At 38.0% G+C, this 13,596-nt stretch overlaps 1 protein-coding gene across 9 annotated transcripts in view; it reads right to left on the reverse strand.

Annotated features, from left to right (window-relative positions):
• The window catches only part of PEX5L (peroxisomal biogenesis factor 5 like), a 248,705-nt gene that overhangs the window by 112,710 nt on the left and 122,399 nt on the right, over nt 1-13,596 (reverse strand). For 4 of the 9 annotated variants that reach the window (XM_017506319.1, XM_017506321.2, XM_017506317.2 and 1 more), the window contains one exon: nt 152-256. The exons of 3 other annotated variants lie outside the window; for them this stretch is intronic. In XM_017506319.1, coding sequence (XP_017361808.1) covers nt 152-256 — 105 coding nt within the window. Of the gene's footprint in view, nt 1-151; nt 257-2,623; nt 2,690-13,596 lie in introns of all 9 variants that reach the window. 2 more of the 9 variants (XM_017506316.2, XM_017506318.2) reach the window with 1 other exon arrangement.

Here is a 13,596-nt window from a genome sequence, read left to right on the forward strand (position 1 = left end):
AATTTTGGTTTTCATCTGTATAATTGTTTCAGTGCAACTGTCTTTAAAAAAATTGGTTCAAGAGTTAAAGTTTTTTTGCTAGTTAAAAATCACAATGTCTGATATATTAACATATGTCAGCTTCCTACAGGAATCCTATGGGTCTGCCCACCTGTGATGTCATAGTAAGGAGGGGCTTTTCTTCTGCAGACTCCTCCCTCGGTATCTCCTTCATCACCATGGCAACAGCCTTATCTGCCGCCCTAGAGCCTTTTCCCTATAACAGTGAAATCAACAATGACTTGTGTCAGGAGAGATCTTTATTATTTATTACAAGATATTCTAATGTTTAAAGAGCAATCCAACATAAAGGAAGAGGTAGGCTGCTGCAAGTGAATCTTGAGGCTTTTGGCTGAGGAGAAAACACACAAAATCTGAAAAAAGATGACTGAACTTTTAGTTAGCTACCTTTTCACCTTTACAGCTGACATATTACATTTAATTTTAACATAGCATTTTATATGTATAATATGTTTTAAGAAAATTAACATGACATGAACTTTTTTATAATATCAATTTAAAAACACTATGGGTTGCCTGTTATGTTCATTTATAAATTATTCCTATATAATCCCTACATATTTTGACTGACAGGAGTTTGGGACAGAGATTAGAAGCAGGAACCAACTCCCACAGAGGGCTTTTGCTGGGTGATCTCTGGATCTTTGCCATTTTTGAGTGGACTGGGATAAAAAGAGTAAAAATGTTGTAAAATCTCTAAAAGGACTTCAGTGGCTTGACATAGCAGGAATTCACCAGACCTGTTTTGTGGAGACGGTATAAACTTGATGAAAAAAATTTGCAACTTTTAATGTTTGTGAGACCAAATAATTTTAATAGAATTTTAGAAATGTCTTTTAACTGAAGAACCCCATAAATACAGTTGCCAGTAAAGGATAATTACTACTGAGGCACTAATCTATATCTATGTATCTATAGATACATATGTATATGTATATATATAGATAATGCATACACATACATATCCCTATATTATTTGTCTCAAAGGAGTAGAATTATAAACTGTAAAGGGATAGGCTGGTTTTCTGTTATTTGAGTTTACCAGGTTATTACATTTTTTGAGACTAGATATGATATAATGAGAAACACCCCCCAAAATATTACCTTTCCAACCAAATTAGAAAAATGTCATACTATGTAAAAATTAAATAATCCTTAAATGCTTCAAAAACAAAAACTTCAATTTTCTCAGGTCTCTTGGTAGAGCCTCCCTGAAGAAAATAATTTTATACTAAGAACACATATGAATAATTGTGTTGTAAATCTACTTAAAATACAAAGGTAGCAGACAGACCTGTCACAGGCAAAGAAACAAAAACGGACATATGGGGTCTAATGCTGGAAAAGGGAATTAAGAGCTGGGTTCCATATTAACTCAGAGGTTAATAAAGCTTGATTGTTCCCATGCAACAAAAAAGGATACAACTGCATCATTATCTTGTGTTTTCTAAGGCTTTAAGTGTCTAGAAGGTAGGTTTACTCTAGGGATCAAAACATTGCCCATTTTCTCAGGCACTGACTTTCTAAAATGTAGCCAGAGGCAGCTTTTCTTTATTAAAACAAAGAAAAACTTTTTGTATAGTTAATAGATTTTTAATTGTGTTTTAAATGAATTTGTTTACAATGGTGAAAGTTTGTTTCTTTGTTTTGCTTTGACTTTGTAACTAGCACTATTGAATTATAATGTGTTATTTCCAAGATGGACTATCAAATACTAGAGATTTCATTCAGCAGATATATCAGTAGTAATTTTCATATATGTATGTGTTCTGTAAAGTTTATATGGCCACAATTCATAGAATAACTGACTTCTGGAAGAATTAAGGAAAACTTGATTCATTGCATAACAAATTAGGTGCATAATGATTCCAGGTTTCTTCTTTAATGAAGCAATGTGAACTTCCTAAAATGGAGATGCAAACAATTCTGAATTCTGGGAAAATATTTATGATGGCACTATTAACGTTTTATCAAAATATAAAAATTATTGGGATGAAACATTGCACGCTATAAGCTTAGTACATCTTTATAAGCTACATTCATTTATAGACTAAATATGATTTATACCAAATATTTTTGCAGCTTACTTTTTTCAAAAGAGCAAAGTCATTTGTGAAGAATTCTTTCCATGCTTCAGTAAGTTCTAATAATATAGCAATAAACAAAGTGGCATGCTTATATTTCAATTCCTATTATATTTAAAATAACAAATCTCATGTTACCAGATATAATTTTATTTAAGAAAATAATAATTTAGATTCTTTTCTTGGGCTAAGAAAAAATGTCAATTGATAAGCATCTCAAAAAATTTCAGGTCAATTTTTCTGTAAATGATTTATTTGAAATGCTACCAATCCATAAACTACATAGAGATTTTTTTTTTTACATGTGCAACTATAAGAGCTAGAATTAGCAAGGGACATGCCATTTCACTAAAACAAAAACAAAAACAAAACAAAAATCAGTCCTTTCATGCTGAACTCTAGAACAAAGCAGTGGTCAGCTGGAAAGGATGTACAATAAATACATGCGGAGCTTTGTATTTCTTGCAGAAAAAACCCACCAAAGCCAGGGTCAGGTCACTTTTTTGAAGACAGTGCCACTTTTTCTTCAAGGTTACACCTACTACCTGAAAAGAGTCATGACACACCCATGTTAGTGCCTGCCAGCAACGTTTTTCTTCACAGCCTTTTGGCTCTTGAGATAACACCCCATAAGCCTCAGCGTCTTACAAGTGCGGTTCAGTCTGAGGACAGAACGGGAAGATGTGCCACAGTGACATCTCCATGGTCCCAGATACAGTGCCTAAAACCACTGCTACATCAAGTGAATACTCTCATGTGCAAGACTTCCCCAAACCAAACGCCTCCTCCACCTGGTACCTTAAAATCAAGCTGTGTTGTTTCTGGCTTGCCTACTTATCTCGTGGGATAATGCTTCCAGAAGTCAGAAGCTGACTGATAATTGGCTTGGCAATTCATGAAACTTTACAAATTTGCTCATCAGCAGCTCTGCAGGGCTGATGGCAATATACCTGTGCAAATTTCTTTCTTTTTTGAAGACAGTAGCTTAAAACATTGTGAGATACATATGTAACTGTTCAGACTTCAAGCTCAATTTTAAAAACAGAACCACACCAAAGGGTCAGTTTTCATCTATTATGTGAGACAACATGAAGACAGCAAAAATAAAATATACACTGAATATGCATTCAAGCATATAAGTGTTTTATAAACATTCGATAACATTAAGTCTATATGCTTCTATGCCACTCAGCAACTATGGAAAAGGACAGGGATATTTTAGAAGTTGATTATCACATTGTCTCATCCTCCAGCAATGATTTCAGCCTATTTCTTCTCAAGTAATATTTCAAAATCACTTTTTCCCACTTCCTTGTTTAATTTCTTGAAATATTTTTGACTGGAAAAACAGTATCAGCATTAAGGGGAAACTTATTTTTTTCAAGGCTTTCCTGTGGAAAATTATTTGATATTTTTATTTCTTCTGTCATTTGTTTCTTCACTTAGGAAAGAGAATGACAGCTTTCCTAACAAGTAATAATTCTAGAAAATAATCTCTTTATTAAGTTCGATGATAAGAGCAGGCACAAATGAATGAAACGCAGGGCATCTAGCAGTGCCGTTCACATTTATTAAGAAATTAATCATGGTCCACTTCTTTCCTTTTTAAAATACAGAACATAAGAAACAGCATACACAATACGGGACATCACAGGATCCTCGCCGGCTGGACACCAGGCTGTGGAGCCACCGGCTGTCTTCAGATGACAAGGTGTCAGGCCTGTGTCACAGGGAAGGGGCTAAACTATTTCAAGAAGCCACCACATGCGGGGCACACTGCCAAATGTTTGACATAATTTCATTCGTCTGATCTCATGATAACTCTGTGGGGTAGATATTATCTTCAATATGGTAGAGGGCACTGAAGCCCAGAGACAGTGTGATGTGGCCACAGCTTCAAAGCCATTCTGTGGCCGAGCCAGGACGGGGACCAGCCTGGCTTCCCAGGCTGTCCTGCTCTGTCTCTACCACACCGGTGTCTGTGCACATGACCTGGGGAGGCTGCAGGCCTCAACTGCCTGGGCTCATGTCAGTTCATGATCTCGCTGAAATTTGGGGCAGCAGCCACTTCTGACACAGACTGGCTCTAAGCACACATTCTCTGAGAGATTCCTTCTTTCTCTGGTCTGGAGCGGTCAGTAGCTGCACTCCTAAGCACATTTCTAACAAAATGCTTTCACTGCTTTCATCTCCACAGAAAAGTAACCTAAGTATTTCACATATGTACAAACTTCTTTGTTATTCTGTAGATCTTAATAGGTTCATAAGCTTTAGCACCTCTCTAATTCTTATTAAATGCTAACTAAATGCCATTAAATGCCACCTTTACTAAGACTTTCCTGAGATCCATCGTGGTGCATAAAATACTTAAACTATGCAGTTCCAGTTACACGGGCCAATGGTAAGCAGTTTTCTAGTTGCAGATTCTATTACTGCTATCATGAAATTTGTAATTTAAAAATTATTTTCATTATTTTTAAACTATCAACAATTATCCAGAGTTTCTCTATCAGAGATAAAACAGATGAAATTGAGATATGTTAGATTAGAGGAAAAGTAAAAGACTGTAATACCAGACATCTCTGCCAACCCCAAATCATCTAACATATGAATTTTTAAAATAGCCTTCCTTTTATACTGATTATAAAAAATAACATATTGCCAAAAATTGATAAAAAACAGAGCTAAGAAAATAAAAGTAACAATCTTAATATTTTCATGAATTAAAAAAAATTATTTTATAGTACCAGCAATTAATTTTTTAGGTTGAATGTTTTAAGGATAGATCTACTACTATAAAGTCTACAAGTATGAATATATTGAATATATTGCCTTATATATGCATACATGTAAACAAACTCCTGGCATATATTTTTGTTTGTTTGTTCTTGAGACAGTGTCTCGCTCTGTCACCCAGGCTGGAGTGCAGTGGTGTGATCTTGGTTCACTATAGCCTCAACCTCCTGGGCTCAAGTGATCCTCCCACCTCAGCCTCCTAAGCAGCTGAGACTACAGGTGTGTGCCACCACACTCTGCTAATTAAAACTATATATATATATATATTTTTTTTTTTTTAAGAAATGGAGACTCACTATGTTTCCTAGGCTGGTCTCAAACTCCTGGGCTCAAGCAATCTTCCTTCCCACCTTAGCCTCCCAAAGTTTTGGGATTACAGATGTGAGTCACTGTACCTGGCACAGTCGTCCGTTTTGCATATGCTAAAAAATTCTGGACCCTGGATGATTAGCACCTGCAAAAAAACTGCCCAGCAGAAGTGTCATTTTTGACGGCTGTTCTTGTCGCCCACGCACAGAAGCAGGATAACCTACCTGCTTTCCCTTGGTGAGCTAAATGTCAGAGTAAGTGTCAATTGTCATGCTCTCTTCAAACTCCCAACACAGGAAAAGGTCAGGGCCATATTTTACAGTGCCTTTCCCAGTAAAGAGTGCTCCTGTGGAATTCCTCCAGCACAGATCAGGGTTCAGGCCATCTTGGTTTATCTTAGCTATTTCCATCTCAACAGAATGTTTTGTAAGTTTTAAAAGTGGTACCAATACCTAAATCTTGACATACCGGTCAATCCTTGTTTCTAAACATTCTGAAAGAAGCACAGAACTAGGTGTAAATCACTGGGAAGCATGGACAGAATGTGCTTTTCTTAAATAGAGATTCACCTGTGGAATTTACAGTCCACAATGAATTCACCATTGGTTCAGTGATCTGTTTGCAGCTGGAAAACGTGATTTACAATTCCTTCTTAAGGGTAGTCAAGTTGCAGCAAAGAAACTGGTGTCTATTTAAAATAATGACACAGGACATTGAAAAGAAAGACTTCGGACTGACCCTGTATTTCCCTCTTACTGTCTCTTTTTCCCTCCAGCATTGTTTTCTCCATGAGACAGGTGCACATTTCTTCAGCCCTCATCTTTTGTAGGAAGTCTTCCGGGATTAATGAGGAGTTACACTAATTACATTCTGTTATATAACTCCTGTACCTTCTGTTTATGTTATGTGTTAATTGGCACTATTTGTTTTACCGAGAATGTGATCAGGTTGGGGGAATGTGATGGGGTGGGGGAAGGGCCAGGTGGGAGAACAACATGGATACCAGTCTCTATGGTCTTTGACTCCAAGCCTCCACTTATGAACATTACTGGGACCCCACACCCACCAGATACATGCTCACTTTCCTTGGTCTGAATGACTGGAGCAGCGTGAGATTATGACTTTCATCGGCCCTTGGCACTTCTGGCTTCATGAGATACTTCCTTTAAAAAAATCATATTCTAGTGCTACATTGGTATAAAGACAAAAATAATCCAGACTGTATCTATTACTGCACATTAATTGTTAGAAAATAGTCCATTTTGGGGGGTTCTGATTTTAAGGGAGAGTGACGTTAAATCATTTTCATGGGTCCTTAAAAGCACTGTGGGCCCTATGCACTGTGTCCACTCTGCCAAGTGGGTAAACTGGTCCTTCCCCTTCTGAGGGGGGCGTCTCCTCAACGGTCGGTGTGCCGTCCCGACGGCTGCCGTGCTGTCCCTGGCGTGACCGTCCTGGCTGCTCGGGAGATCGATGCTGCTTCCACATTCTGCATGCCCATGATGGCTGTTCCTGCCCTAACAGCCCCCTGGCTCCTGCGGCTGGTCTCACTGTTTTTGTTAAGGGAGTCTTTCCTAACAGTGCTCACAGGTCTTTGAAAAAAGATGTTTCAAACTGACGAACAATAATTGCATGTGCTCAAACAAGCAGCTTTCATCTTGTCATTCTTAAAACACGCTCTCTAAAAGCCTGGAGCATCTAGACCCTAGGCAGAAAGCACCGGCAAGTAATATCCACGGTTACTCTTAAGATGTAACCTCTCCACCAGAAAACAGGCCTCGGCCTGCTTCAGAGTGGACTCCTGACCATCCAGGAGCACTTCTGAGGAAACTGAGTCAATCTATGTCTTTTTTTGTTGTTGTTAAAAATTTAGTCTATTAGTCTTTAATAACCAGAGTCACTGATTGGCTCCAAAGTACTTCTTGCCATTGTTTTTTCCTGATTATGCAGTTGGTCACTTGAGGAACAGACCTGTCCCACAATTTCTGAGCTGCGCCTATAGGCTAAGCTCCTCCTTGGGACCTTGTTATTATCTTGTATTTTGTAAACAACCCTGTGGCTGTGTCTCACTAATAAAACTGCCTGGTGAGAGCAAAGGTTGTGGGAATATCTTTTGAACCATTTCTGCCTTGTTGGGTATCATTCCCTGTGGGGGTACAAACACTCAAGTACACTCAACAAATATATGTCCTGGGTATCAAATTATTTCATCCTGCAATCACATACAGTATATGGCCAACTTTTACAGAAGGCCATTTTGAGTTAGACGAAAAGTTTTAATTAGACTTTTAAGGAAATAAAATAGTTTCAAGCACCTAAATAAAAATTCACTACAAGTAGTAAGATGGTACCAGGTAAAGATGCTTACAACTTGCCCTGAAGGACAGAGGGGGCTTTATTTTTAATTAGTAAGATCCATTTGTCCACCAACAATTTTCCATTTGTTTGTTCTTTTGAGAAGATTAAACATCCCTGATCTCACTCTTACCATGTCCCAGGGTTTGTTTGTCCTCTTTGTTTTGCAAGCAACTTACCACAGCAGTCAAGGTAATTGCACTTGATCTTCACTCACCTGTAACTGGCTTTGAATTAGTAAAGTTTTGCCATCAGGTTTCCTCTGATGAATGTGTCTCTAAGTTACTAGAGATTACTTTATCCTAAGGACGAACTTCTCTATTACACACCTGCAAGCAACTTTTCCTATCGAGGGTGGTCTTAAAACCACTTTTTTTTCTTTTGCTTTTGGCCTTATATTGAGGATGGCATAAATAATACATATTTCATAATTAATGAGTAAATGTAGAATATGTTGTTTTATTTTTTACATGATAAATTCCAAATTTGTTATATTTTGAGAGGCCTTTGAAGATTGTGTGAAATACGTCACAAAAAATGTAATACCAATTAAAGGGTTACTGGGATTATTTTTCAATTCCTTGCCAAATATCTCAGATCATTTGCAAACAGGCACTTTCTTGGTGTTATTTTTAAGAAAACGAGAATGACTAAAATACAAAGATTAAAAATTACTTTTTCTAAAAATTCTGCCCTGCCTCCCCAAATATAAGAACTCTAGGCTGTTTGTATCTCACTTGCACAAATGGATGGACACCTTAGCATTCAAGAGAAAGTAAAGCATGAAAATCATTCATCATCAAATAGGTAGTTGCTTAGACTATGCTGAAGCAATGCAGTTTTGGGCATAGAGGGAGGTGAGATACAGCCTCCTTTGGAAAGGAAGCAGGGAAGGAGGTCTTGAGGCCTTGTTTCTCAGTATATTTTATGATTGGAAAGTATTCCAAAGCAAATAAAATAAGAATCCCTGCAGGTAAATATGGGGTCAAGACAATGAAAATGTTCCCTTAGATTCACCATCTCTGGAATTCTTTTACTTATCAGGGATTAGATGTACTTCCCCAACTTCCTGCCTCTAGTAAATACACATGCCAAATTAAGGAAAAATAGAAAACAAGTCACAAGGAAGAATATTACCCTCTTACCAAATTGGAGGCCACTAAATGTTGAAGGTCATTATTTTGGAGGAAGGAGATTAAATTCTCATTTTTCCCTTTGTTTTCTTTTTTGAGATGGAGTCTCACTCTGTTGCCCAGGCTGAAGTGCAGTGGTGCAATCATAGCTCACTGTTAACTTGAACTCTTGGACTCAAGTGATCCTCCTGCCTCAGCCTCCTGAGTAGCTAGGACTACCTACAGGTATGCACCATTCTGCCTGGCTAATTTATAAGTTTTTTTTTTTTTTTTGTAGAATTGGAGTCTTGCTATGTTGTCCAGGCTGGTCTCAAACTCCTGGCCTCAAGCGATCCTCCTGTCTTATCCTCCCAGTGTGCTGAGACTACAGGCATGAGCCATCAAGTCTGGTCTCCCCTCATTTTTTTAAAGATAAAAAAGCCTGTACATTGAGTATACTGTTTTTAAATTATTGAATCTAAGACAGTAAATGTGTCCAGGTGTCATAGGGTAGAATTATACTATATCATTTTTATTCCAGAGGAAGGCAGTTAACTAGTGAATTGGAATTCACCCCTTTATGAATGTTTAAGGCATATTCTACTGTGAATTGCTGAGCCAGAATTGTAGCCTTGAAGCCTCACTATTCAGTAGGCTTCTCTGTGGCTTTCCTCAATTTCTGGCAGGTGCAAGTGTTTTTATCAGCTTGTTCTCCAGTCACCAAATGCCCTGGTTTTGTTGATATAACTTAAGAAAACTGCAAAAACTAGGCCAAGTTTACAAGCTACTAGCCAAGAAGGTCTGCAGCTAAGGTACTCCATCTGCCTGACTTCCCTGAAACAGCTCCAAGAGAGAAGCTGAGACTTTGGGAATTCCTATTCTAAAGTTGTGGAATCAACTCTGGCACCTCTGCTTATCCATATTTCTCTAGGGGTCACTGGCAATGTGTGGGTTGGTTCTTCATAATGCTGTTGGGTTCCTTAAAAGCAGATGAATAAGTCTCTCATCTTATGGAGAAGAGTTAGGAAAAATATAGAAAGATCCTCAAGCTGCAAGCCACTGTCAGCACGTAGCTGGGTATGGTCAAGGTGATTACCGGCTAATGGAGCCAGTGGGGCTGATGTGGTCAGAGGAGGAGAAAGTAGGAAGGCCATGTGGCATGCTGGCACCAACACCCAGGCTGGAGTCAGAAGAGAGGAGTTTCAATCCCAGTTCTGGCTTTTACAAGCTTTCTCTCTAAACTTCTGTTTTACCTTTTAAAAACAGGATAGCATTACTGTCTACTTCATAGATTTTTCAGAATTACAGGAACTAGTACACGCAGAAGCACTTTCCACAAAGCCTGGCACAGAGTAGGTGCTGAAATATTAACTGACTATGAACTATGACTGCTGAGCTCATGAGCTCTGTTGGCTTAATTGTGTCTATGAGATAGGTGGCAAAGATGCAATCTTTTGCTTGTGTTCATCCATGGAATATGTGGCAATGGTTCTCCTGGTCTTACTGTTGCAGAGTATTCTATCATCTCAATGTACCACATTTACCCATTTAACTGTTGATGGATATTTGGGTTCTTTGGGCGATTACAAGAGAACAGTGTAATGAACTTGAATTTAGAAGCCACAGGGGACATAAGAAGACCAAATAAACTGAAAAATAGATGTGAAAAGAATAGAGAGACTTAAATATCAGCAATAGAAGCAGCAAACAGTGAATGTATAGAGAAAATGTCTTATCCGTGAGCAAATTAAGAGGAAGTCTGAGTCTCTGTAGCCAATAAGCAAAGACAAATGTTGAGATGACTTAAATTAAGAGTAACAGGGTACGGAGATGAAGGATCAGAAGCAAGACCAGGATGCTGAATCTAGCTGCCAGCAGGTAACAACAAACCAGTGTCTAATGATTTCGGATTAGTAACTGTTATGAGCTGAGCTGTGACTCTCAAAATCATGTTTTCTTCCATAGATACTAAGCTGCAGTGCCTAAGACTGTGGCTGTGTCTGGAAACAGGGTTGTTACAGAGGTAATTAAGTTAGAAGGAAGTCATCGGAGTGGGTCCTATTCCAGTATGACTGGTATTCTTATGAGAAAAGGAAATCAAGACACAGACATTCACAGAGGGAAGACCAGGCGAAGACACCCACTGACAGCCAAGGAGAGGCCTTTGAAAACCAACCCTGCTGACACCCTGATCTCAAGCCTCCAGCTTCCAGAAATGCGAGCACATAAAATAAAATTCTATTGCTTAAGCCACCAATCTGTGGCACTTTGTTATGGAAGCCCTAGTAAGCTAACACAGCAACAGAACAACCACCCATGAATGACGGCAAAGTGGTCTTACACTTACATCTCTGTTTAGAAAAATCCAAAAAGAATTCACTAACAATGTTACTTTAAGCCTTTCAGCTAATTTCTCCTGTGGTTTCTAGTCTGTTCAAAAGGACTTCATAGGCATTGAAAATGAGGAATGTGGAACCTTTGGCCACCTACAACATGCCATGACCTAACTGTCAGGGACAGTTGCCCAAAATAAATGTAAATGAAGAGTGTGCCTTGAGTGGCAGTCATGGAGCTGTGCTTTCTCTCACTAAACGGAGGTTTTAGTCACATGACCTCAAATTATAGTTTGGAACTGCTTGAAAATAATTTTCTTGTGAAAAAGCAAATTTCTTTTGTTTTCTAAATGTAAATGCTCCAAGGAAGTTGTTTCCAACTAAAAGTTTATTAAATTATATACATTTAGAAGCTTCATTAGTTAATATAGACATTAGCCAAAAGATAGAGTTCATATGTATGTAAACAGAGAACAAAGTAAAAAAAAGAACATTTGGAAAATAATCATGTACCACTGATAGCCTTTACATTTTATTTGAAGAAAGCGCTTGCTAATATCTCTGTAGCGTATTTTGGGGTAGGGCTTACACCTGGTCTCTGCTGTCAGACACAGCCTGGCCTGTTTCAACTTATATATGAAGACATTAGCTTAGATGATATCCATGGGCGACTTTAGGTGAGTTAGAACCCTTGGAGTGCCACAATGTTTTAATAAAGCCAGTTTCTCTTTTTCTAATCACTATAAATGTATAATTCACATTTCTATCGGTATGCAGGTGATGTACAAATTCACTTTACTTTTCTATCAAACCTTCTGGTTATAATCACAGTACTGATTAGTTTCAAATGTAGAACACCTGTTATAAATGTCAACAGATGTATGAAATTTGCTCTTGGAGCTACCATTTAAGTACTTATTAGAAAGAAAAAGAGCCTCTGAATTCTCTTCCCCACCATGCTTATTGACACTCGTGAAGATGAGAGGCGAGGCTAGGAGCAGAACCAGGTAGCCCACTCCAGACAGAATTCCAGTGGTTTCGAAGCCCGTGTCTGGCTGTGCTTAGACTCAAGTCCCACAATCTATATTCCATATTTCTGTTCTTAGAGGTTTGCTTCCACTGACAAAACAGAAGGGGAAGAAAGCAGTTGCCAAGTGCCTGCCTTTTCTCGGGTGTTATGCTATTTGCTCATCAACCACAAGCTACTGAGGGATGCGTTAGCTCAGTGGGTGTGGCCACATGGCTTTACAGATGTGTGCTTGCTGAGGGTAGGCGGGATTTCTGTTGATAGAATGTGGGACCTGGCATTAGAAAACGGAGTAGGAGGCTCAGACACAACAATGCTTTCTTGTGTTATCTTGGGCAGAGATCTTATTTTTCTCTAAGGTGGAGAATGCCAATGGTACTAATAACTGCCTCGCTGACATGGCAGGGTTTTTTGAGGATCAAAAAATAGGTAATATAGGTAAAAATGAGCATTCGATATGCTCAAATAATGTTATAAATCAGCAAAATACCATTAGCTGAGTAAATTATTTTCCGTGTGTATTTGGGAGGCCATAGAATCTGAAAGGACTATTTATAATTTGAAATAATAACTTGGTAATGCTATACTATAATCAAAAAGTTAATGAACTTCTTCTAACAACAGAAACCCAAAGCAAGGCTCGATCTGGTCGATTACAGCTGTAGCTGTGAAACTCCAACATACCACAAGATTGCCGATGAATTCACAGAACTGACAAAGAGAGAACTGTGTTAGGAAATCTATCTAACCGCAGTTATATAATCACAATAAAAAAGATGACTTTCGACTTTCAAAGTCTAAGAAAGGATTCAAAGTAGAAGACTTTAAGACTGTTGGAATATTTCAGGCAATTTCAAAAGTATACATTTCTATTAATTAGTACACTGGTTTGTCTGATGAATTATAAATAGGCATCACATATCTTGTTTCCAATTTGGAAAGACTGGAACATTTTGGTGGACCATTTAGTTCCTAAAGGTATTGGACCATTTCTTTCTTTGTACCTGACTGCCTGTACCTTTGTATTCCCTGTATAGGAATACTGGAAATACGACCGTACTCCCTGTCTCAATCCATTATTAACAGGCAGGAGAGTAATTTGATAATATTGGTTTCAAGTTGCTTATAAAGTTTTTCTCAATCTGCTACAAATGGACTCCCCGCTAACCCCTGCATTTTCTTCTTTCTGACTCTCAGATATATATCAAAAGAGACTAAATTAACATTTAAAAATGATTTGGCCTAAACTCAGTTCAATCTGCCAAATAATGCACTGTGGCCTTTTAGGTCCAAAGAGCAACTACATGACACTGATATTTTATGAGACAGGTTGAAATTGATACTAATTCTAGGTAGATGTTATATACACAAAAAATTAATCCTTTAAGATCCTAGTTATTCCCATATAAATATATGCCATTTATTTAAATTCAACTTTTAAAAGGTTCTGATAAAGTAGAAGAGATTTTAGGTCCTCCGCGGAAGCTCTGCCTATAAACACTGAATTGAAGAAAACTCAA

The sequence above is a fragment of the Cebus imitator genome, unplaced genomic scaffold (genome assembly GCF_001604975.1).
Source record: "Cebus imitator isolate Cc_AM_T3 unplaced genomic scaffold, Cebus_imitator-1.0 Scaffold353, whole genome shotgun sequence".
Lineage (NCBI taxonomy): Eukaryota > Metazoa > Chordata > Mammalia > Primates > Cebidae > Cebus > Cebus imitator.